At 31.8% G+C, this 27,315-nt stretch overlaps 1 protein-coding gene across 1 annotated transcript in view; it reads left to right on the top strand.

Moving 5' to 3' along the window:
• The first annotated feature begins 4,794 nt into the window (after positions 1-4,794).
• LOC139489422 (uncharacterized) overlaps positions 4,795-27,315 on the top strand; it is a 35,406-nt gene continuing 12,885 nt past the window's right edge. The window contains exons 1-17 of the mRNA XM_071275742.1: positions 4,795-4,822; positions 5,435-5,605; positions 7,650-7,811; positions 8,186-8,362; positions 10,421-11,990; positions 13,719-13,900; positions 15,791-15,964; positions 16,883-17,026; positions 17,626-17,750; positions 18,171-18,320; positions 20,572-20,736; positions 21,806-21,943; positions 22,211-22,313; positions 23,991-24,211; positions 24,539-24,769; positions 25,673-26,129; positions 26,510-26,649. Coding sequence (XP_071131843.1) covers positions 4,795-4,822; positions 5,435-5,605; positions 7,650-7,811; positions 8,186-8,362; positions 10,421-11,990; positions 13,719-13,900; positions 15,791-15,964; positions 16,883-17,026; positions 17,626-17,750; positions 18,171-18,320; positions 20,572-20,736; positions 21,806-21,943; positions 22,211-22,313; positions 23,991-24,211; positions 24,539-24,769; positions 25,673-26,129; positions 26,510-26,649 — 4,338 coding nt within the window. The remainder of the gene's footprint in view (positions 4,823-5,434; positions 5,606-7,649; positions 7,812-8,185; positions 8,363-10,420; positions 11,991-13,718; positions 13,901-15,790; positions 15,965-16,882; positions 17,027-17,625; positions 17,751-18,170; positions 18,321-20,571; positions 20,737-21,805; positions 21,944-22,210; positions 22,314-23,990; positions 24,212-24,538; positions 24,770-25,672; positions 26,130-26,509; positions 26,650-27,315) is intronic.

The following is a 27,315-nucleotide window of genomic DNA, read 5'->3' as shown; positions in this document are numbered from 1 at the left end:
AGAAAATGTTGATAAACCTCCTCCTGTTTTAACCCAACTTGAAATTACTTGTAAATAAAAATCGGGTATTTTTGCAAGTCCATCTATTGATTTAATATTATCTAAATTCATGTTAAAAACAAGAAAGTTTTTACCAAGATTGTTAAAATATTTAGTAGGAATAATCTTCCAGTTCGGCATATTGGTTGTTGTTAATTTAGAGACTAATGAGGCTTTCAGTGCTGTAAAATAACTGTCAAAATCGATCATTCTTAACCCCCCTTTTTGGTATTCGCCAATAAGTGTGTTTCTTTTTACTTTGTCATTTTTTCCTTCCCAAATATATTTGAAACAGCAGCTTTCAATTTTTTTCAAGTAAATATCTGGAACTTTGCACGAAGTAGCCAAAAATGTAAATTTTGGTAATATTAAAGATTTTATGATCAATATTTTCCCAACCATTGTTAATTTTCTTTTTTCCCATGTTTTAATTAATGATTTCATGTTATCTATTTTAGGTTCCCAATTTAACTTTTCACATTGAAGTCTATCGTGACCAAAATAAATGCCTAAAGCTTTGACAGGTTTGTCTGTCCAGCCATACGCTCAATCTTATCTACGCTGTTTTTAAGCGCCCCAATCCAAATTCCTTCTGTTTTATTACGGTTTAGCTTCAACCCTGAGAAAGAGCCAAATGTTTCAATTATATTCATAGCTTTAGATATATCTGATTTTGAACTACAAAACAGAGTTGTATCATCAGCTAATTATGATATTTTGATGCTATGTGTTTTATTATCTATAGTAATACGAAAACCTTTAATGTCTGAGGTTTACCTCAATCGCTCGGCCATAATTTCGACCGATAAAACAAAAAGTAAAGCCGATAAAGGACACCCTTGACGGATTCCTCTAGAGTTTTCAAAAATTTCGGATACCCATCCATTATTTATTACACACGTCTGTATTCCCTTATATAATGTTTCCACCCATGATATGAATGATTCATTAAAACCAAAATGTTTTAGAACACCTAACATAAATTCCCATTCCAAAGAATCAAAAGCTTTTGTAAAATCAACAAATATTATAGCCCCATCTATTCCGTTTGATTCTGCATAGTCCATTATATCTTGAATTTGCCGTAAATTAAATCCAATAAATCGTTTTCTTACATATCCAGTTTGATCTTCATTAATTAATTTAGGAAGAAGTTTTTTTAGTCTCTGTGCTAAAACATGAGATAGTATTTTCAAATCTACATTTAATAATGATATTGGACGATAATTGTCTAAAGATAATGGATCATTTTTCTTGAATAATAAAGTAAGAACACCGTTCGTTGTGTTTATTCTTTACTTTAACTTCAAACTTGGAGTTTGGGCGAAAATTGTCAATTCTCCTGATCGAAAAATCTAAATATTTACGAGGAAACTAAAAATGATGAGCTGAATTTAAATTTAATAAAGCATCTCATAAAGACAAACACTCGATATGACTTTCTTGGCAATAGAATGTTGGATACGCAAACGTCAAGTTATTTTCAAAACGAAGCGGTGGTTTTATGCCGATTTGTGCAAGTGGTTATCTCCCTTTAATATCACAAGTCAAAAATAAAAACCCTTCAAAATGCATAAAAAAAGGAGTTTACTTTACAAAAATTAGAAAGAAAATAAACGAAACTCGATTTACAACTATGTTATTATAATATAAAGCTATTTTTCAGAGAAGGACTAAATGTAAAAATTAAAAGACAAAATAATTGGTAAAAAAAACCAATTCAGAAATGTGGATAATGGCACCTACATGTAAAACTAAAAACCAAGCTATATTAAAAGAAATTAGATCTGGCTGATGAAATATACTGTGTACTTTTATATGTGGGATCATTCCTAGCAGAATTTTTTTTAAAAACTTCTGATAATATTTAATGCAATAAAACATATTTTATACAATTTGAATAATCTTTCTGAAAATTGATATAATAAATAGTACTGATCATATATGTTTTATATTCTATAAAGTGTGACCAAGAGTCACGATAATTTTCCTCAAATTAAGAGAGCCTTTAAACTCAAGCCTATGTTTCTTAGTTGAACATTAAAATACTGCCTAGAAAATATCTACATTTCTAAAAGGGATTTATAAATTTTATACCTAAAATATTGACAAAAATTCTGTAAAAATATCTATGCTTTAAATAATAAATGAAAGTGACACCATTTTGAATTTCAGAATCATTATTATTGTAAAATTAAATTATTAGATTAGCTTGCACAGTAGCCCTTTGTCTTATTTCTCAGGGTATTTTATAGATTATAAAAGTAAACTTTTTGGAAATAATGAGGCTTCTTCTCTGGAACAGGTTGCTGTATCAGCTGCTTACATATTTATAAACAAAGTATTGTATATATACTTTACCTGAATACTAGTAATTGGAAATGAAATGAAATTGGTGGGACAAATCTTGTGCATTTAATTCGACAATGATCAATGATGATTAAATTTGACAAGAATTTGCCATTTGAATAAATTCAATTTTGTAAGAACACATCTCTATGAATTAGCTTCTTGTTTGGCTTGATAAGCTAGTTTTTGCTCTTATTACTGTAGCTAACTAAGTACAGAGATAATAATATAAGCAAGATTTCATTTTATAAAATATAAATATAATTAACTGACCTTCATTTTCTTTTTTCATATGTTTTTTTCCTACAGAATTTATTTTGCAATGCATTTTCTATTGCTATTTTTGTGCTTTTGTCCATCCATACAGTAGGCTATCAATAATTTGTCAGATCTGTCATAATTTTCAAAGACGTTTAGCTTTAAACGCATTAAAGAAGATCTTTGCTTGTTGTTTCACTTTTTCCAATGTGTAATTTTTTACTATGTACATGACCCTGACACATATTTTGTTATAAACGTTACATGACGTATGTTGAAAAAAGAAAACAATGTCACCGTCAATTTGTGTAGGGGATCAAAAGGGGTTTAAGTTACTTTAAAATACAGTTATCGTATGGAATTGTGAAAATCCACAACTTATAATCAAAATTTCATTCATGTCTTTAATAAAATCAGTATTTTAGAGCACTTTGAAACAGGTACAATGAAAAGAAGCTAAACTTCACTGTTTTGAAGTAGTGAAACGTAGCTAAAACCAGATACAAATTGACATGGCTGGTGGTCACTAAAATTTATGTATAAAAGTAAAAAATGAAGGCTTCAAAAAGTGTATAAATTTGAAATAGGTTTCCCGGTTTCATTTAAGATTATAACCGTTCTTTTCTGTATTTGGATAGTCAAACGTCAAGTTAGAAAAAAAATGTTTTGGCAAACAAAAAAGATGGCCATTTTTTTTTTTAGAACGGACAGGATAAAGGAAAAGCAATAACAACTTATGTTTGTAATGTTTGTATGTCGTAAAGAAATTATATTGGTCACAAAACCTACAAATTTTAAAATTTAATTATAATAAAAGCATGACAAGTTGCAAAAAATACTTTAAACGTCAATCTTTTAGCCGATTGATTTGGCGGACTTTTTGACGTTACGGACGACTGTAGTGCCACCTAATTAATTCCCCCTGCTATTGTTGCTCATAAAGCTTGACGACAACGGACGTTTCCAGGGACTTGCTTCCCAACTGGATACACACTATTAAACATGTTTTTGTATGACGTCATGTGGAGATCATGTAACAATGGCAGACATAAACCGATACACACTATTAAACATGTTTGTTGTATGACGTCATGTGGAGATCCTGTAACAATGGCAGACATAAACTGATATATTTGCCAATACACACAAGGCAACTATTGTACAATGCATATATTCTACCATATATAGACTATTGTAGTTCAGTTTGGGGAAATTTATTACAAAAAGATTCAGATAGAATCAACTTCAAAAAAGAGTAGCAAGAATTATACTGGAATGCGATATTTCTATTCCGTCTAATTTCATGTTTTCTTCTTTAAAATGGCTATCTTTTACCAAAAGAATAAAATACCAACAATCAATTCTAATGTATAAAATTGTAAATGGGCTAACACCTGATTACTTAGCAATGCTAAATATTGATGATGTGCAACGCCACAACTTACGATCTGTCTCTAATAATGATCTTTTTGTTTCAAGATCAAATACTAATTTTTATAAAAAATCTTTTCATTATTCTGCAACCAAAGTATGGAATAATTTACCACTCGAAATAAAAAAATGTCCTAATGAGGAATTATTCAAGAAACATAGTTATAATCATTTTCTTGAAAAGTATATCAAATATTGTCATTTATTACCCTTTGTATATTTCAATGATTAAATTGTGTATATACTAGTAATATATATTGTAATTTAATGTATGCATGTATGAATGTTAACTGTATGCATGTATGAATGTTAACTGTATGCATGTATTTTGTTTGAGGGCCTCAATGAAAATTAGACTATTTCTAATTGAGTTACCCTCTTTAAATAAAGAATTTATTATTATTATTATTATTATACACACAAATAAACATGTTTGTTGTAGAGATCTTGTAACAATGGCAGGCATAAACCGATAAACACAATTAAACATGTTTGTTGAATGACGTCATGTGGAGATCCTATTAAAATGGCAGACATAAACCGATACACACAATTACACATGTCTGTTGTGGTGATCCTGTAACAATGGCAAACATAAACTAGACATGGCTGTAGTATGACGCAAGACAATTCTTTGGTTTTGTTTTCAAATCACCATAAAATGAAGGATATATACATGCTGCCAATTATAAAAGTGTCCTAGTCACAAACAGTACTATGATAGAGTATAAATTATTAATGGAGAGTAGGTATTATATAACAAACAATATTTTTGTTATGTAATTTTTAATGGCTCTTTTGTTAATTATTTTGATGGATTGAATTCTATTATGTTAACACTAACATCTTATTTTACGTTACAATGCAAGCTGAACGTATTTTGTAGGAAGAAACCGCAAACAATTTCCTGAATAAACTTTCATAAAATGTCAAACGAAATTGATTTGAAAAATATGTATAAGTACTCTTTTACTTGATGAGTGCAGTAGCTAGTACTTATGTATTTATGTACTTATGTACTAGCTACGAAAGCAGATTTTATATCAATGGATGTCCATCTTCATCAGCATGTATCGGCCTTTAGCATACTTTTGATTCTTTAACTGAATTTGGTCTACCTTATGTGACTTACGAAAGGAATACTCAATCTGAAATGTCGACGGCAAACGAACAACTCTATAATAAAAAGAAGGGGAAAAAAAAACCCGAACACGACCAAAAATAAGAGAATACTGAGATGTAACCTATGTCTCCAAATGGTAGGCAGATCCTTCTCCGCACAAACCACGCATCATTTCAATATATTTTACAAACTAAAGTATATGAAACCTTAGGTATCACATCTTTTTCATTTTAGGCCTTACAGTTGTTATAGAAGCCGAAACTACATGGGGGTCTTGGAGTTCTTGTGGCAAAATTTCAGGAAACATAGATCAGAACTGTAGGGGTACACAGTCACGGAATGGACAGACAATAGGAGAAAATCCGGTATCTGTGTCAGAAAGCAGAGGTTGTTTTATAACAAATAGTAAGTTTATCTTTTATGAAGTATGTAATTATCCACAGTGAGGCAGCTCAATTTCATGTACATAAAAACCCCATGTCAAAGGTACTAACAAAGTAAAAACAAATATCTAGGTCAATGTTCTTGTTTCAAGATATTAGCCATTGAAATTTTGGCGGGAAAATGTTCTCTCTTGAGTTTTCTTAGATTTACCATTGACAAGTTTAAGTTGTCTTAAACTACAGATGGCTTATAATTATACAATTAAAAGATTTACAAAAAAAAAAGGGGGGAAAGCGAACATTCCTAGGAAGCCATTACAGGTCTTCGGCAATACTAAGTTTTTATCGCATTTTGAACAAGAGACTCAGAAATTAAGATCAGTGCATTCGGGTCTTCTGGTCTATAGAAATAAAGAAAAGGACTATAAATGTATGCACAAAAGGTTCATTTGAATGATTGTGTATTTAATGCCAAATTTCCTTTGGTGAAACATAAAATTAACTATACAAAACGAAATGTGACGTATAGGCAGATGTAACATTTATTAAAAGAGACAATGTGATTGTTTGAATTTCTTAAATATGATTGTAGGAAAGTTACCAATAATACACAGTCGAATATAATGCATGTAAAATTGGTGGAACGTGTATTTTCAATTACATATTTAAAAAAATACTCAATCCCAAATACCAGTTCGTAGATTATTCCTGAAATATTCTGTAGGATTTGAAATTCTCAAAGTATTATCGAATTTGTCTAAATAATGATGATGTAGACGAGACAAATCTAGTTATCCATACTGCCTACAACTATGTGACACACCTATGCAACATATGTATTCTTAAAGGCACAGACATGAAAAACTTAAAACAATTAAAAAGAGAAAACCAAAGTCCTGGTTATATTCGATTTGAACAAAAGGAAACAAACATTACGATTGACAACAGTAACCACTAAATAACAGCTCCCAAATTTTATTAGACACTCATAGACTGTTGCTCCTTAAAAATGAATGCCAGTGTTCAATCCTATCTCAACCTGGAACCATTGACATTAGAACACAACATTTAACAATTAGTAAAAATAATTTGCATAGCGCTTGCCTCATCAAAATTGGTACGAAGCACATAAAGAACAAACAACAAACAAAATCCCATCAAATAAACGATAAAAACACCCAAGAGAAGATCAAAGCCTAGTAAACTAACCATGTTTTCCCAGACTTAAATAATACACTGTATACAACAGTCTGTGAAATATACATGTCTCACAATGTTAAAAGTTTCCATTTTGTAAAGCAATGCATAATTTAGGCAAGCTTTAGATTATGGATTATAAAATCATACTGCTGCAAAGTGTTAACTTTTTATATTAAAAAAAAAAAATAGAATGTAATGATCAATTTGTTATTCATGTATTGTTCTTTCGGTAACAGCTGAACTTCAAAATCAAATTTTTGTAAAAACCAAATTATTTATGGCTTTAAGAAGCTTTGTGATCGCAAATGTCTTGAATTCATAAATTACCACAATGAATAACCGCGTAGCGTATTATTTTAAAGTGTGCACCTATTTTTTATATGTTATTTCGAATAGACAGAAAAATATTACAGTCTTTCCTTATAATTTAATTCTCATTTTAAGCCGGAGTAGCTTATAGACATAATTTGGTCATGTGACTGTGCGGTCATCAACATTTTTTCCTGATTTGATAAACAAAACAACGTCAGCCAATCAGAAGACTCGTTTCATCCTAAATTAAATTACTTTAAAATGACCCTTCGAAATCGTCACTACAGACAAGGGCAAAGCGAAATAGTCGGAATGTATACACTCAATGACAAAAGCACCAAACGAACACAAACGTAAACAAAGCTATGGAAAGCCTTTTTTACTGGAAATTCTAGTATAGAGGTTCCCGTGTAAAGCTGTATTAATTTATATACCCCCCCCACCCAAAAAAAAAGGATGCATTGAAGAAATTATATATAGCGACAATTCTAATAACCTTCTAACCAATGATACACCGTAACTTTTTCAATCTATATAATAATAATTTTATTTAGATGTGGTAGATGGAGGCTACACGACATGGGGTGAATGGGGAGATTGTTCATATAAGTGTTATGGAACAACTAGGAGATATAGATCATGTCATGATCCTACACCCTGTAATGGCGGTAAAGATTGCAGCATTTTAGGCAGAAATAGACTGACAAAGGATTGCGGTAGGTAATAAGTTGTTTCGATAGAGGATTGTTGAAACAGCGGGAGAGATTCGAACTGTTGAACAACACAGCGTACAAAAGTAGCGGGAAAAGCAAAATAGTCTCGAAACAGAGACCAAAAAAGATTGTGGTTAGTACTTGCAGAATATAGTATTTTCGTGAAAGAAACACTAGATGATAGAAAACTGGGGAAAAAGAAAAGTTTCCTAGAGGCAATGATCGAAAAAAATATTTGCTTATTACTCATGGAAAGTACTGTAAGCGTTTTCGAGAAATTAAACAACCAAAAATTATAGTACGTTTGCGTTCTTCAGATAGATTACCAATAAAAAATTTTACTACATTTTTCTATATTTTTTAAATTTTTTCATTAGGTCCAATAGCAGGACAATGGGGAGAATGGGGATCTTGGGGTAATTGTCAGATGCCACCAGGAAGTAGTGGTTATGGTACTGGTACGCATGTGCGATATCGAGCTTGTAACGATCCCAGTCCTATATGTAATGGAGATTACTGCATCGGTGATGATGAGGTGACGGAGAACTGTAGAGGTAAGCCATGCTTACTTATACTGTAGTGGTATACGAACCTTACATTCACTCTAGTTTGTCATACCTTTGCGTGATCTCAGTATAAAATTGATTCCTGTTTTATAGTGGTAATATATATGTAAACCTCAGATCTGTGTACGACCTCAAATCTGTGTCCGTTTTTCAAATCTATGCCCCATCGTGACGTCAATCGCTAATCTATATCCGTAAAAATTGATTCGGCCTCAAATCTGTGTCCGATTTTCAATCGCGACGTCAATCGCAAATCTGTGTCCGTTATAAAAAGATAAGATCTCAAATCTGTGTAATGTTTTAATTTTTTTCCAATTTGTTTCGCCATGCCCAAATGTATGCCCGTCTAATAAGTTCAGCCTTATAGGTTTTTTTATTTTATTAAGTAATTTCCAATAACATTAAGTTGGTATGTGTTCTCCATGTATGTGCAAGAGCTGAAGTATAGTAAACGTCTAAGAAAATCCGGCGAAATTATTTAGCTGGTATTTATAATTATCTTTAAAGTACGGTCTTAATATATATGCTTTTTGTTTTATTAAGGTTTTTTTCATGTGTGTGGTTAAAATCTTTACATGCGTGTGTTATTATTGTATGCCGTCTTTAAGAATGAAACCACAAAACCATATTTATTTTACTAAAAAAGACAGTAAAGAATGAATATTTGTTTGCAACTTCAACTTACTTCGTTTTGTCTTTGAATTTGTTCATATCGCTGTTTCATTGACATTTGTACCACTTTATCTATGTTTTTCCTTGAATACTAGTATCAAAAAATCATTCTAAATTGCTAAAAATAAAACGTTTTTTTTATATTTTTAATTGAAATATTTGTGAATCACAAAAGAACATATTTCAATTGTTTGGTCTTCAAATGTTAAACTTGTAATAATGTCTTTAATAACGAAAATAATTCCCAGAGAAGAATCATTCTTTATGTTTTGGCATATTCCTTCTCTCCAGAAACCAGATGTAAACACTGCAGTCCCTTTGTTCACGGCTTGATTTGTTTTGAGTTGTAAATATTCCACAATAGTAGGAGTAAAGATATCCTGATAATTGTCAGAAAACATTTCAAGAGGATAAATCTCTAGTTGACGTTTTTGAAAATATTCCATCAGTCCGCTATTCATAACAGATTTTCCTCCAGTTTTAAAGACAAAACATAAAGCAATTTTAAACCATGTGTATTAATAGATAAAATGTTAACCTTGCTTTTGTCATATAAACCACTTGTACTATGTTTGTTCGGTGTGAGTTAATGCTCCGTGTTGAAGGCCGTACTTACTCCTGTAATTGTTAAATTTTCATTGTTTACTTGATGACGTTTTGTTATGTTTTATGTCGATGAAGGAACATAGATTTGAGCCATAAATGGCCATAGATTTGAGTAAATAAAAGACATAGATGTGAGACAATACAGGACATAGATTTGAGACAAGAAAGGACATAGATTTGGAACGTCTATGATGCAATATTAAAAAGGACATAGATTTGCGGAAAGGACATAGATTTGAGGCCGGACATAGATTTGAGGCTTACATATATATAATTTACTCCGCAGTGTTAGAAAAGGGAACAAAATGCACTTTTTTGTAATGTTTATACCATACAAACAACCTTATTATCGAACGAAAAAAACATGAATTATTTATAGAGATTTTTTATCCAATACAATGGTCATACAAGTTAGAAGATGTGGTATGCTTGCCATTTAGACAAGTATCCAACAAAGTTTAATAATGTAGATGTAAGTAATACTAGGCAACTGTAAGACCTTCATCAATGAGAGAAAAAAAAACTGAATAGTTGGTTTTAATAACATCAACACGAAAAAGATAAAAAAAAAATCAATTAAGAAAAAAAAAACCCGGTCTAATCTATAACAAAAATTTTCGAAAAACAAATATGACAAACATGGACATAAGACAACCACTGAACTACTGCAGACTTTGGACTTGACATTTAGCGATAACTCAATAGATGTGTTCGTTTGTTTAAGAATTAGAAAACATCTTGTCTAAGTGTATTTATTATATATTTTAGTTGTACCTCCTTGTTTTAACTACCCCATGTTCAGTGATAAATTTCTACTCCTCGAATCTCCTATGGTGATATATACGTCAGCAAAAGTAGACATATATTTACTTACTAAAAACAAATGTGCACCGGAAACAATTATTTACACGTATTACGAGTTATATAAAATACACAATGAAACCACAGAGATTCAGATTGGAGAAACGCAATGGGACATAAAGTTTATGTTTAGTCCAGGAAAACTGGATTTAGGTGTTTATCGCTTATATGCAAAAATAGGATATCCCACGAGAAATATGGAATTTTGGATGGAAGAGTCAATGTTTATCAAGATAGAGCATCCACCACCACACGCCTTTATAAAAGGAGGTGATGGGAGAACGGTTGGAGAAGGAAACTTAGAATTTGATGCACACTCAGAGTCGTATAGTTTAACAAACGGCCCCGGTGATCCAACTGGGCTTTTGTTTCAATGGAAATGCATTAATTTTGTGACGAAAAATTTATTAAATTTACTACAGTTTAATATTGATCCTGTGGTAGCATTTAACGACACAAAAGTATATAAAAGGAAATGGTACGAAACTAATTTTATACCATATATAGAAAACAAAGTCGCCTTCATCGACGGGTCTACCTTGAATGTAGTTGTTCAAAATCAGAGAGCAGCAAACGCGAGTTGTTTATTAGGAAGAAATATTTATATAAAAACTGAACTTTACAAATACATTGATACAGTTTCAAATGAAACTTTAAATGGAAGCGTCGAAATATTGACCACAGTAGCACCATGGTATGATCTTCATCAGTTAAATAGATTTTATGATATAGACTATATGTACGAAATGGAGTTTAATCCAATCCAAGAACTAAGTACAGCGTATGTCATACCTGTCCAAGCACAAAGTATTCTCGTGAAAAATGAAATGTTAGAATTTTTTGAATATTTATACGATGAAGATTCTGAAATGTTTCGACAGAAAGACACGATTGACTTTTTTGAAGGTCTGTCAGACAGTTCATTAACATTACATAGTTTGTATCAACTCAATACATTACCAGGACTACCTGCAAGCGCCAACGCTACTTTCTTTGAAAATTTGTATGAATGGTTGCAGGACGCTGATGTGTCAGAGTCTATCACATATGGCTTAATAGACCTTTTGGATAATTTTAAGTTAGTTAAACAAATTATAATGGACGCAATTGAACTAACCGAAATTATGGAAATAGAATCGTTTCTTCTATTAAAAATTGACGATACGGGGAAATGTCTATTAGAATATCTAGGAGAGATATTTGAAGGGTTCATTACAATAAATTCGATCAGTTGGCAAAAAATGAAAGAGCAGGAACAATACTACTTACATTGGTTGGAAGAAGAGTTGTTCACGTCTGGAAACTGTCATTTATTCAATGCTTTTAATGGAAATGCAAATCTGTTTGTTACGTCACAGAATGTTTTAGAAGGAATGGGATTTCTTCTTTATGTGAGAGTAGAATTTGAACAGTCTGTTAGTTACTTTATACAACATGTACAGTCAATCCCTGGAAACGCTCCTTCTCTTGATTTAGAGTGAGTATAATCAAAATAGAGATATTTTGAAGTACAAATTTATACACTCTGGTTAATTAAATTTAAATTATAAGGTCTAAATTGAAGAACAGATGACGAACTTCGTCAGAATTCGACAATTTATACATATCTGATGTCATCTATGAAAATTTAAGAGATAACTGTATTGTATTTGAAGCTTTAAGGACGTCCATCGGTAGTTTTACTGTCGCAAATTTAGTTTACCTGGCGACGCGGAGCGGAGACAGGTAAACGGGTATTTGCGACAGTAAAACTACCGATGGACGTCCGCAAAGCTTCAAATATAATACAGTTATCTCTATTCTAATGCAAAACAAGTTTATAATTAAATTTCAATCATTATATCAGTGTAAAATGTTCATTAAAGAAAATTCCGCGAAAAGATGTTATGTTCTTTGGTCCCTACACTAGGTGACGTCATAGGTATGCTTCCGGCGTCAAACATAAACACCGGCCGTTTTCTGGCTTCTGTGCCGCTTCAGAATGTAATAAAATTTGATAAAAAGAAGATTTTTAGGCGCAACAAGTGAGTTTTTTGTTTATTATTGTAAAAATAACATGTCAATATATTCCGAAATTCAAAATGTCGGCTTCCTTAGTTACAGACAAGGAGATAGAGAATTTTACGCTTACTGTTATCCAATCAGAACAATTGTTACAAAATAATTGCATTAGAATTATATATATACGTCTTCATGCCTTATTTATCATGTACTGTAGTACGTCGCTAGATTAAAACTGACGTGGAAAGGTAATACCCGTCCATCGAAAGCTTCAGTTTTATGAAGCCCAGGTGGTCGTGTGGTCTAGCGGGACGACTACAGTGCAGGCGATTTGGTGTCACGATATCTCAGTAGCATGGGTTCGAATCCCGGTGAGGGAAGAACAAAAAAATTACGAAAGCAAATTTATAGATTTAACATTTTTGGGTTGATGTTTCGACGAATTGTATATATATATGTATATATATATATAACAAGTCAAAGAGAGCACAACATCACCATTAAATAACTGTAAAATTAGCAATTATTTAATGGTGATGTTGTACCCTTTTTGACTTGTTATGTATTATATTTTGTAGTGTACAGAATCATATTACATGATCCATCTCCCTGTAAGATTAATCGTTGACTATTTATTCAGTCATTTTATATCTTTGGTTGATAGCTGCTGTGTAAGTATCAATCATATATCAAGGAACCATGATAGGAAACGTCAGCTTTGAAGGAAGTGAAGATTTCAGTCGGACTAGACTGGCGATAGTTTTAAAAAAAAAGATCATCAAAACGTATCAAATATGTTATGATTAAAGAAACCAATCATCTTAACACTATAATCAGTATCAAAACATGTTTAGTTTCTATAAGTAATCAATTTCCCTTATGGAATTGTAAATATCAGGTCCATGATTGACAAACCTTTTGTAGATAGATACAAATAAAACTGCTTGCGGAAAACTGAGTTTTGACTTACAAGCTACGATACACATTTACTTACCTATGTCAGATGCAAGTTAAGACAATCTTTGACAACCATACCTTTGTCACGATTAGCACATAATTCACTATTGAAGGTTCAGCTATGACATGTATACTGTGATAACGATTAACTTAAAATTAACTATTTAAACACAGGTTCAATTGTATTAAAAAAACTGGTCTGACATCTTTACTGTCGTTATGTTAAAAAAATACTTAACTATTTTAGATGCAGGTTGAACTGTATGAAGAAAACAGCACTGACATCTATTTTATCATTGCGAGCTACTTGTTCTGCATGTACATTCCAGCAACAGAAAGGAAACACATTTTGGTGGAATGTTAAAAATTTCGATCTTTACAGTAAAACCTCTTCAAACAATAGTTACTGGCAATCCTGGATGTTATCTGGTAAATATGAGTTCTAGTATCGTATTTCTCATTGTTCACATTTGTCGCGCGTCCTTTACTTTAATTTCTTATGTATGAGCATTGTAACTCATGCCACATCTTCTTATATCTACATACATTAGGGGCCTATCAAGCGAAAATAACCCGAATTTTTTCTCGAATTACCAAACATGTAAAAATTACCGAACTCCAAGAAAATTTCAAAACAAAAAGTCCCTTATCGAATGGAAAAATGAAAAGCTGAAACAAACCAAACACATGAGTAACAACTGAAATTTTCCTAACTAGGTACACGCATTTGTGTATGTAGAAAATTGTGGATTAAGCCTGGGTTTTGTAGCTAACCTCTTGAATGTATGACTATCGCATATAATTGCATTATATTGTCAACTATGTGGGAACAAAACAAACAGACATAAATTTTGCACAAATTGATAAACAGCAATCAACATTTTTTAATAATCTAAATCACTATAAAACAACCAACCATGCCAACAAAAAAGAAAGAGATCCAAAAAGAGACAAACGTATACAAGTCAAATACAAAATAACATGTAGACACTCTAAATATCCTAGAGTATCAGTAGCTTATTAGTTAATGTGTCGGTACTGTCATGAAAATAAGGATATTGTTTCATCAAAATCTTGGAAATCACATGCAAAACAAAAAAAAATCTGATTCCTTCCCTGGCTTTTGCTATTCTTTTTTTAATGAGTGTATGAATCAAAATTTGCCTCGAATATCACTGAAGATACATTTATTGTCGAAATACTCATATAATGCAGACAAATTGGTACTGTTATATAGAGAATAATACATGGTAAAATCCGTATCATATGTCGTATCATCCCGAGACATCAATATCAGCCCAAGGGCCTTTAGGCCCGAGGGATGATATTGGTCGAGGGTGATACGGCATGTGATACGGATTTTGCCATGTATTATACACTTTATCATATATTTCAACAGAAGAGTATTATATTATATGAACTGTTTTCTGATCCATAGCACTTGGTTACATTCAGTTCTACTTTTGTCTTGTTTCAAAGGCCTTAAAAGAACTGCTCAATTACTTATCCGAAGCACCTGGGTTACCTTACAATTTGCGTGCTGTTGTTTTAAAAATATTTTGTTTATTATTGTATTAATTTGTGTGTTTTGTATTTTTCATAGTTGCATTTAATGTGCCAAAAAACTTGACGTTCGTGACGTCACATACAATATAAAAACTCGACGCTCGTGACGTCACATACCAAACAATGACGTCATTCAAAAAATTTACCTATTTTGAGGAAAATTTTTCTTAAGCAAAAAAAACAAACCAAAACTGACTTTATGTAAAAAAAAAAAAAAAAAAAAAAAGTAGGGGTGTGATACAGGGTATGCGATAAAGGGTAGGGGTGTGATAAAGGGTATGCCACATATGCAAAACTACTGTATTTACTACTAAACATATGATAAAGTATAAATTATATTCCAATCTCAAACAATTAGAGGAAATCGTGTTTATACAATAATCCTATCTTGGAATCAACTTGATTACTTAAAAATATATTAAACAAGACTATTTTAGATCGATCATCAATAATACTAAGAGTTTTAATCAAAACCATATTCCCCTATAAAACAAAAGCATTATAACGTGACATATTACAAGAGTTCTTAAGCGGGGATAGGTAAATGCCCATGTGTCGATGCAAAATTTACTAATTTGATTAGTGGACAATCACTTAAGGAAAAAGTACAGAAATTTATAATAACGTTGTAAAGGACAACAACAAAATAAACAGGATATCTTACTTTTGCCTTACTGAGCGCAGTCACGTAAGGATGTCCCGCATTACACCAGTAGAGATATGGTTATAGTAAGTTTTTTCAAATATTTTCAGAGTTGAATACGAACGAATTCGTTATAAAAGCAAATGTGTTTAACGAGAGTACAGGGTACCTTATAGAGGCTTTTATGAAGCTAGCGTCAGGAGCGATTAGTACCAGTGTTTGGGTAATCACGACCAACATACTACCTTATGGCGGATCATGTGAAGTATTGGATGCAGATTGGGGTAAGACAATCCAAAAATTAATAAAAGCAACAGAAGTATACCGCTGTTCATAAAGCGATAAAACGAAAACAAATCAGGGTGACAAAGCAAACACCGAGGGAAACACATCAAATATAGCGACGGATTCCAATCCACACTATCATTTTCTATGTTCAATGGACCGTGAAAATGTGGTAGAAATTGGTATCAAAATGTGAAAGATCATATCATGGGAAATATATGTACTAAGTTTCAAGTATATTTGACTTCAAATCCATCAAAAACTATTTCGGCCAAAAACTTTAACCTGAAGCGGGACAGACGGACGGAATGACGAACAGACGAACGAACGGACGGACGGACAGACAAGAAAACATGATGCCCATAAATGGGGTATAATAAATGGGGCATAAAAAACAAAATAACAGAAACCTGCTATAAAAGCACAAACAGAACTATATAATTTGATAACAACTGCATATTTCTGACTTTTAACTGGTAATCTTAAATATGATGAGTTGAACCTTGTTAAATGGCTAGAAAAACCTCCTTGTGCCTTATATGTCAATGTTAAAGGTAAGGCTGGAATGACAACTTTATGTGACAGGAATACATTTCAAATAAATGCAAGAACACTCAGAACATATTGATACATGAAGAATTAATATAAAGATCATTTCGACAATAAAACCACTCCTTCTGTTAATTGATTATAGCACGTATTTCACACTTGTTGCTCAATTGATACAAATATTTTTTGCAAAATAAATTATTATATTATCAAGAACACCACTTAGTATCATGTATACATTTAAAAGTTAATTACACAAACAGTTGCTTCATATTGCAACTTAGCGACTTTTAAAAAATGTCTTGGATAAAGGCGTTTTTAAAACTACTGCTTAAATTAAATATCGTTTTATCCTCTTCTTGATTTAGGAGAAACGAAAGTAAGTACTGATGGATGGAATGACGAAGGTTACAGAAGTTCTACCGACTCTAATTTTGACTGGAAAGAACAGTTAAACTTTAGAATAGTACAGCTGACATCACAAGGAAAAGAAACTCTACTATATTACGGATGTAAGTGCAATTTGTTTTCTTTTACAAATAATTAAAATATAGATTATGTCACTGCCTTATACATCAAGTAACTGAAAACTAGCCAATATTTTTTTCCAAAGAGAATTCAGGTGAGTTTCTACTGAAAGCTAGATAATAGTCCTGAGTAACTACACGTCACCCCTTTCAATGTTAATTCTGTCTGTTCAATATACATGAAATCAACCAAGCAATTTTGAAAAAAATATAGATTTATCAAGGACCACATTTGTTGTCACAATTAATAAAGGTATATGTCAAAGAGACAGCAATACAACAAAACACAAAATAATAAGAGGGACATTAGTTCGAATTGAAAACTTTACACCAGTCCAGCACTTAATCAAATCAATAAAAATGTGACACGCTAATTATAAAAAGCAAAACTTCTGACATGGTTTCTGCATATATATACATAAATCGAGGTAAAATAACTCAGGGATCTCAATTAGATATTAATTGTAGAAATAGGGTGCAGTATAATTAGTATCGCCAATATTATTGTTGCATAAGGAGTTTGGAAAATAATGTGATTATATATTATGGTGTTGCATGTATAGATATACATTCTTTCATTTCAGCTGAAGAAAGTAACTTTATAAGAATTAACCCTGGTTTAGAAGTAGACGATTACAATGTTACAATAAAGGCACACATCTACGATATATTTATTGACTATGCAGAATGTACAATAAACGTGGGTCCGGTATGTATATTATATCTAGACTTGAATGTCAAAATAACCATGTGGTGATACGTAGATTTATAATTTGACGATAGTATCTACTGTAACCCGACAAATTGACTCAATAACTCCATCAAAATAATGAAAAATCAATATAAAATGTATATGCATAAGAAAATAAAAAGAATCTATTTTAAAGAAGCTTGTTTCAAATAAAAGATATGCAAATTGATATTTAAATAAATAAGAATATTTGATGTTTCCAATCTCCCAGTAATACTTGATGTTTAAAAAGCATATTTGAAAATTGCACTTGTTGTACATACTAAATTTTATTTTTTTCGTATTTGCTACTTAAACAATGTTTCAAATTACAAACAGTGTTGCATTCAATTTGTTGCTTACAATTATTGCCATGTTTTAAAATTACGTATGTTTCAGATACTACCCGATTATATAAGTGATGATGAAATCAGTGTGTCACACTATCTCAAGTCTTCGTCTGATAACATTGAGTATTACTGGGAGATTGGAAACATCAAACAGGTGGCTTTGAATACAGAAGTAGCTGCAACACCTATCAAGGATTTGGTACGATAATATAATTGATTTTTTAATATTTGGTTTTAGAAGCCACTTCACAACTCAAAAATGATACATGTAGAGTGGAAATTTAAATTGTTTTAAAACAGACACATTTTAAAACATGTTTCGTGAAAGAATTTTTTGGGTGTTTTCTTTGATTCCTGTTTTAAGCCGATCAGTGGAACAATGAAAAGATTCAGCGAGGGCTTTGTTTCAGTTGGCCTTATTTGATACGACATTATTTTGTGTTCTATACTCTTCAATCAGGGTTACGAACTTTTTATGTCTGAGCGTCACTGGCGAGTTAGACAAATCGTGCATGCATAATTATAAGCCTGATATCTGTGATGAGCCAGTACTCGCGTGCTGACATGAAATATCATTGATACAATTTTTGATAATCATCCGGTCATAAAATGTCTAGTTCACACGGAGTACTATTGTTCTATAGCACACGCATTAATTGCCAGATTTTGCACAATCATTTTTTGAGTTTGTCAATTTTGCTTTCTAACTGTTTTGATTGAAGCGTCGCTTATGAGTCATGGGTAGACAAAAAGTGTATCTGGTCAACAAAATCATCAGCTTGTTATACTAAATCATTTTTTTCATTGCTTTGCTTGTACGTATGTTGTTTTTCTCGATCATTTATCTTAGACAACACAAGATGGTATTCCAGGTGCTGGAGTAATGTATTCTTTGTTTAAATTGTTTGCAGATACAGTTAAGTCGGTCAAATATCTTGACTAACATCTAGAAATTGAAAATGAAGGTCGGTTGAAAACAAAATTTTACGACAAAAGAGATGATTCCAGCTTCCATATTGTGAACTTTCTATTTTTAAATAACAATATTCCAGCAGCGCCTGCATACGGAGTATATATCCCCAATTGATACGATTATCCCGTGCTTGTATTTCCTATCATGATTTACTTGATAGAGGGTTGCTACTTACATTAAAGCAAGAGTTCCAAATGGTGAATTGAAATCATCCCTTCGTATATTTTACGGACGCCATCACGAGTTGGTTAACCATTATGAAATAACCGTTTCACAGATGATATCGGATATGTTCCTAACGTCTCACATACAATCACCTTCCCTTTTTATGAATGCGACCTACCAAATCAGACTATTTACCGGTTTTGTAATAACACGAGCAATACGACTTGTGCTACATGTGAAGCAGGATCTGCATACCCTTCAGCACCTGAGCACCTGAGACCACCCCTAAGTTTTGGTTAGGTTCGTGTTGCTGAAACTTTAGTTTTCTATGGTGTATCATATGTACTATTATTTGTTTGTGTGTCTTTTTCATTTTTAGCCATGATGTTGTAAGTTTATTTTCGATCTTTAAGTCTGACTGTCCCTCTGGTATCGTTCGTTCCTCTTCTACAGTTTTCTTTTGTTTGTCTTTGTGCCATTAATTAAGTATCGTTTGGTCGTAAGACTTTTAACCTGACTTAGTTGTCATGTATGTCGCTGTCGGTTTTTTGATAATCCGCTTTACTGATGCAGGTCCATGTAGGGTGAGATTCAGACGATATAGGTTTCCCAGGGTTGTATCAATTTTGTTTACTCATGTATTTATGTTTTACTAAATTTCAACTTTAACGAGGAAGAGTATACAATATACGATATATACTGTCATCTATATAAAAACAAATTGTTGGCGTCTTTGTCAAACTTGCCTTCTTACATTTTTATTTATTCGAGCGTCACTGACGAAATGTGCGTCTGGAGTACACGAATTTAAGCCTAGTAGCTACAATAAGTTGATTTACTATATATTACAACACTTATTTTGTTTTCGTCTTCGATTGATTAATTTGGATGTTTGTTTGTCAGTTGTACTGTATGTCTGTGGTGTTTGTTCCACAGTTTTTGAATGATGGATGAAAATAATTGTTCTATATACCTTTACAAAATGCATGTTCCTAGTCAGGAATCTTACAGATTGTTTTAACACGTTTTGTTGATAACGTTTGACTTTGTCAGTTTTATGGACTTCCCCTTTTGGAATTGATCTTAAAGTTAGGTATATATGTTATACTTATGTATCGTTATCATAGAGGTAAACATTGTTCCAGTACCGAGTTGTTTTATTATGCTTGTATGTCTCTCTTGTCATTCTACAGATGTCGATTAGAATATTAAAGGAATTTTTGTATCTCGAAAACTGATTAATCTTCATATGCAATAAAAAAAAAATCGATGATGGTTTTAATTTGGTAATCAATATTTTCTTTCTTCCAAGACTTTGAATGCCACTGTTGTTGATACTGGTCCAGCTGAATGGGTGAATATAGGTATTGAAACAAGTGCCAATGGTTCTCAAATTATACAAACGTTTGATGAATTATGGGAAATGTACCTAAATCCTGACTATGAAGAAGATTCAGCACAAATTGAAATCATACAGGTAACATAAAAATACATATTATAATAACATCCACGCGTTCATTATCATTCAAATACTTCTCGCAGATCCACTTGTATTAAATCTTTAAGCAGTTTCATTTGTGAAAATAACAGTGTACTATTGATGAAAAAATACCTGTGGATTATACAATAGGAAAACTTCGCGGCAATTTATTTTCGCTATTTTCGCGGCCAGAAAGCACATACCAGAAAGTAGTACATATTTAACACAAAATAGTTCCTACGCATGAGTGTAACTTTCAAACTATGTAGGATATTTAGGTATTTTTTTTGCATCAAATGAAAGCTGAAGAACTGGTGATCATTGTAGAACACTTTTGGACTTTTAATTTTAAATATTAAAAAATCTGCACCAAATTTTAAAAAGAGGGTACATTTGGTCTGTTTATCAGATCTGAAGTACCTGTTTTGGTACATCCGAAGTTCCGGGAACCAGTTATTTCTTATATGCCATCAAAGGTATGTTGACTTTTTCAGTAGAAGACACCATAAAGTGTTGCTTTGACATGCAATGATTGCCACTTTATTTGAACTTAAAATGAAAGAGGTGTGCCTGTTTGAAATTGAGGAATTTAACATAGAAAGCAATGGGACCATAAATTAGTGGTGTACTTCCTATATATTTTTAGGAGAAAACGTGACGAGAACGTGACACAACAGTTCATCTACTTTAACATTAATGAACAGAAAACAAATATTTCTTATTTATTTTATCACTTGATTCATGAAAAATGTAAAGCTGTTCACTTTCTAAATATTAGTTGAAAATATTATATAGGTCACAGGGAAATCGCACATTCAAAACGGTGCGAATGTAGATTGTGTAAATGAATCGCGAAATAAAGACGGTTCGACAATTTCCCGGTTTACATTTTTTATTGAGACAGTGACCCAAGAACTTTTACTTATTTCTATACTCTATTCGTGTATACAATTTGTCTCATATTACAGTCTTTATTTCGTTGAATACTATGAATATGTTGTACACATATATTACATTCAACTGAAACTGACACCCAATATAGCAAAAAATTGATATTTTCTTTCAGCAACTGATGAACTTCTCTAACATATTAAGTAATGTCTCTGAATCTGTTGATGGCACATCTACTGTGAATTTAGACCAAGTTGCTCACAGTATTGGTACTGTACTTGATAACAAGAACTTTGCTAGTAATGAAACTGCGGTAAGTTATTTCAGGCTATATGTATAGGTGATAGAGGTGTTTGATGTTCCAATAATATTCAATAATGAGCAACACTACTTATATATATAAATTGAAATGTTCATTGAAGGATAAAACATTAGGATACTAATGATTGACTTTTATCTTCTTCGGCGAAATTTAAAAAATCATGAACATCACACGAAATACTAGTAAATGAAAGCAAAGAGACATACTATCATTTTAACGATATACAGTGCATTTGACAAGTACGTTTTATATTTTCAGTCAAATGCGTTCAACGGCAATCTGGTCCTTTTGGAAAAGCTGGTGCTGCTAGCTAACAATGAGACTTATCCCAAATATGAGGACTATATTACTACTTGTGAAGGTGATATATCAGTGTTATTAAATTTAAAAACCAGTATCCAATATAAGACTACATTATCTTTAAACATTATGTATAATACTTTATTGATGAAGCTTGAAAAAGCTTAATAAAACAACAAATTGCTGCATATAGATAATGACTTTGGAATTATGTTAAAGATGTCAACCGTTCAATGAAAGTTTTATCAAATGTTTTTGAACAGGACATTTTTAAATTAGTTTAAGAAAAACGGCAGTTTCAAGAACGATTTAGTCTCAATATTACAATTCTCACAACCGGAGACATTAATTTCATTTCAAACACGAATGACTTGTTTTCTACCTCAGGAATAGATGACCTTAACTGTATAGAAATTTTTGGTCCTCAATGCTCTTCAACTTCGTACTTTATTTGGACTTATAAACATTTTTTAATTCGAGCGTCACTGATGAGTCTTTTGTAGACGAAACGCGTGTCTGGCGTAAATATAAAATTTTAATCCTTGTATCTATGATGAGTTTATCAGAAATAAAATAAGTTACGGATGACTTGTTTTCTACCTCAGGAATAGATGACCTTAACTGTATAGAAATTTTTGGTCCTCAATGCTCTTCAACTTCGTACTTTATTTGGACTTATAAACATTTTTTAATTCGAGCGTCACTGATGAGTCTTTTGTAGACGAAACGCGTGTCTGGCGTAAATATAAAATTTTAATCCTTGTATCTATGATGAGTTTATCAGAAATAAAATAAGTTACGGATGACTTGTTTTCTACCTCAGGAATAGATGACCTTAACTGTATAGAAATTTTTGGTCCTCAATGCTCTTCAACTTCGTACTTTATTTGGACTTATAAACATTTTTTAATTCGAGCGTCACTGATGAGTCTTTTGTAGACGAAACGCGTGTCTGGCGTAAATATAAAATTTTAATCCTTGTATCTATGATGAGTTTATCAGAAATAAAATAAGTTACGGATGTCAATTTTTCTAGTTATGTACATTTTAAGTTCGATATTTGATTTAATTGTTCTCTATATTAAAAATGAAGCAGGTGGAGTGCCAATGTTTGCTTCGATATATTCGTTATCAGTTAATAAGTTAAACTTATGGTTTTATATCTGAATTTGCTCTATTGTAATTGGCTAAATTCACATTACGTTTGAACGCATATGTCACATTCTATTATAGCCAGTTTAAGAGTACTGAACAATGCATTGGAGGCCATATCACAACCGGAGACATTAATTTCATTTCAAACACGAATGACTTGTTTTCTACCTCAGGAATAGATGACCTTAACTGTATAGAAATTTTTGGTCCTCAATGCTCTTCAACTTCGTACTTTATTTGGACTTATAAACATTTTTTAATTCGAGCGTCACTGATGAGTCTTTTGTAGACGAAACGCGTGTCTGGCGTAAATATAAAATTTTAATCCTTGTATCTATGATGAGTTTATCAGAAATAAAATAAGTTACGGATGTCAATTTTTCTAGTTATGTACATTTTAAGTTCGATATTTGATTTAATTGTTCTCTATCTAAAATAAAGCAGGTGGAGTGCCAATGTTTGCTTCGATATATTCGTTATCAGTTAATAAGTTAAACTTATGGTTTTATATATCTGAATTTGCTCTATTGTAATTGGCTAAATTCACATTACGTTTGAACGCATATGTCACATTCTATTATAGCCAGTTTAAGAGTACTGAACAATGCATTGGAGGCCATATTACCTAAGATGTCAGTGGAAACACCAAGCCAGTTAGACATCTATTCAATAATGTCAGACATCTCTAGCAGACAAGAATTTACTGAACCGAATGATGCCGATCTGACTGCTGCGGAAAGAGCATTCATTGCTTCACAAAATGCTATGAAGAATGAACTGGATGTTGAAATAAAAAATGATGTAGTATGTTCAAAAGTATTTCTTAACTATATGTTAGTAAACATTGTCAATAATTTTTTTCAACATTTATTATTGTAATATACATGTCTAAAGTAAAACGATGTATATCCTATAATTTTTTTATATTTAAGGAAAAGAGAGGAAGTTGGTCATAATCTCAGAAATATTTAATCGACTAACGGCAAAGAACGTGGAAACATAACGTGTAAATTATGAATTATCATCAAACTATGATGACCTCCATTCACGGCTATAGTAAATATGCAAAACAATTGTATGATTTCAACATGATATAAAACAAACTGATTTCTCTTCATTGGAAATTTTCAGGTTAGGAACGAGATCACGGTGTTGTTAAACAGTATTTCACATTTGGGAAAGATATTACAAATGTTGAACTATCGTAAACAAATGCCTGTATACACCCAAAGTGGTCATATTAATTCTACTGAGGACAAGAAGCTTATTGGTGATTTAATTCAGCATGGATTTCATCATAACAATGTAGAATTAGACTTTGTTGAATCGACGTCCACGTCAACGGATGAACAGAATATACAGGTACTTATCAATCTCATTTTATTTAAAAACGACAGAATTCAAATTTGGTAAATTGAGAAGGAAGAATCAAATCAAGGTAAAAACTATTACCTGATGCATGAATCTCCAACAAACTCCATGAGCATTGACAGAGCAAGTCTCCTGTTTTGCACGTAACAATTATCAGGTATATTTGAAATATTTAAAAATTTTGTAGAATCTGCCAGATGTAAAATGTCGACAATTCAATAATGTTATCATCCGCCTTGATGAGAATAAATCTAAAAGAGAAAGGACTTACTGATTTCAATGAAAAAAATCAAAATGATATGATAAAAAAGAAGATATGGTATAATTGACAATGAGACAAAATTACACAATTATTGAAAACGATAGGTTATCATATATCTTATAACAATGAGGAAAGCCCATACCGCAAAGTCAGTTGTAAAAGACCCCAAATTGACAGATGTAAATCAATTCAAACGAAATTTTCTACATAATTCATTAAAAACAAAAACACAGTTTATTCAAAGACCTTTATCCATCGGGAAAACAAACGTTCAAGCTGTAATCGACATTGCTTCAATTATACTATTAATCAGTAAAACCTACATTTGTTACGATTCACATTTTGGAAAATAATATCTTACATTTCGTCATTACACTTTTGAAATATGCTCATTGACTCCGTACTCGAACATTTTGATGGAGGGGTTATACAATAAAGTGGACTATGATCACGTGGAGGTTTTTTGCGTTAAAAAGAGTCCAGAGTTAATTTCTGTGCCTACTTATCAAATTAGATATACTATTCTTGTCATACAATTTTTTCATTTACTTAAATATAAATGTGTATCATTTTTGTTAAAGATTTGTATATTACTTTTAATTGCATAGTAAATGATTAATTTTTCTTCATAGGTAACATTATATGATCATACGCCATTTTCCTGGGATAGTGAATCAAAATACATAACATCTAAAACCGTAACTGTATCAGTGGGTAATGATAACATAACTAATGCTGCAATACTATCTAAAATGAAGCTGCAAAATAATGATGAATTATTATCAAGGAAATCTATACAAATCGCAATTCCAATCGATCAAAGTGAAGGGACATCACAGATGTTGCTGTACAAAATGTACTGGAAAACATCTTCAGACAACCTGATATTTAGCATCATGAATGCCGTGAATCACCTGAATCACACTGTTTATGTTCGGAGAAAGCATCCACCAACAGACGACACATATGATTGGATAAAACAGATAGATCAAGGTGACTGGTTGACAAGTGACGAAATAAAAATCACAGTAGGAGGTGGACTTTACACAGAACCCGCAAATGTCTATATTGGAGTTCTTGTATATTTAGGTATGAATGCGTTCAATTTAATGTTTCAATTTCATATTCAAACAATTAAGGAAGGACAAACATTAAATGAAAGTCCATAGAAGCAATCGGGTAGACATAAATCAACAAGATAACATTGGCCTATCATATGGAGACAACTAAAATCAAGACCCACAAAACTGACATCAAACCGGCTATAAAATATATCAGAAAACCGAAGGTTGAACTAGGTGGTAAACTCTTAGAGTTACTGTTCAAATTATGGCTTTTTTAATACATCGAGCGAAGTAACAGCAACCACAAACTACCAAGTGCATTGAAAGGTAAACACTTCACGACAACTGGATACTATTTGATATTCTTAGTTTGTGATTTTATGAATTATATTTCTATGTTTTTAGAGGCCTTATCGACAAATACATCATTACGGAAACGACGATCTTTATCAACAACCATTGTAGAATATGAAATCACTGGCGCCACAACAGGCTGTAGGGTATGGGATACTACTAATGAGAAGTGGGATAAATCGTCATGCACAGTATGTTATAATGTATATTATTTTTGTCATTAGAAAATCAATGAAACAATACAAAAGAGAACACGCTATATCTTTAGAGGAGGTTAATATACGGTATTGAAAAATTAATACATTATGCCATATTCATTGAATAAACCATCAAAAATCTGTCAAATACAAAGTTGAAGGCACAAAAACCTTTTCGATATTATAAAGACAACTATTGACAAAGTGTCTTACATTTGGATACGCCATTAAACAGGGGGATTAATCTGTTTTATATTCTTGAGATTAAACTTTTAATTTCGATTTTCAGAATTTATAAATAAACGTACAATAAATATAAAATTGGTCATAAACATGCTGTTTTTCTGAAATACCAGTCCAAAACACAATTAATAATAATGCTGTTACATTACCATTCTAGGTGAGTAGAGTGATTAAGCAGTCAAAGGCGTGTTTAACTCCTCCATATGCTCTATATCCCCGTCTTAAGTCAGAAACCTTTATGCAATGGCGGCGGTTGATGTTTGTGTTTACAATCTATTCTTGGTGTGAGCCAAGACTACGTGTTGAAGGCCGAACATCGACCTATAATGGTTTACTTTTGTAAATTGTTATATATTTGTATGGAGATTTGTCCATTGGCACTCATACCACATCTTCCTATATTTATACATTTTTTTT

The sequence above is a fragment of the Mytilus edulis genome, chromosome 9 (genome assembly GCF_963676685.1).
Source record: "Mytilus edulis chromosome 9, xbMytEdul2.2, whole genome shotgun sequence".
Classification (NCBI taxonomy): Eukaryota; Metazoa; Mollusca; class Bivalvia; order Mytilida; family Mytilidae; genus Mytilus; species Mytilus edulis.
This window is presented reverse-complemented; position numbering and strand designations above follow the sequence as displayed.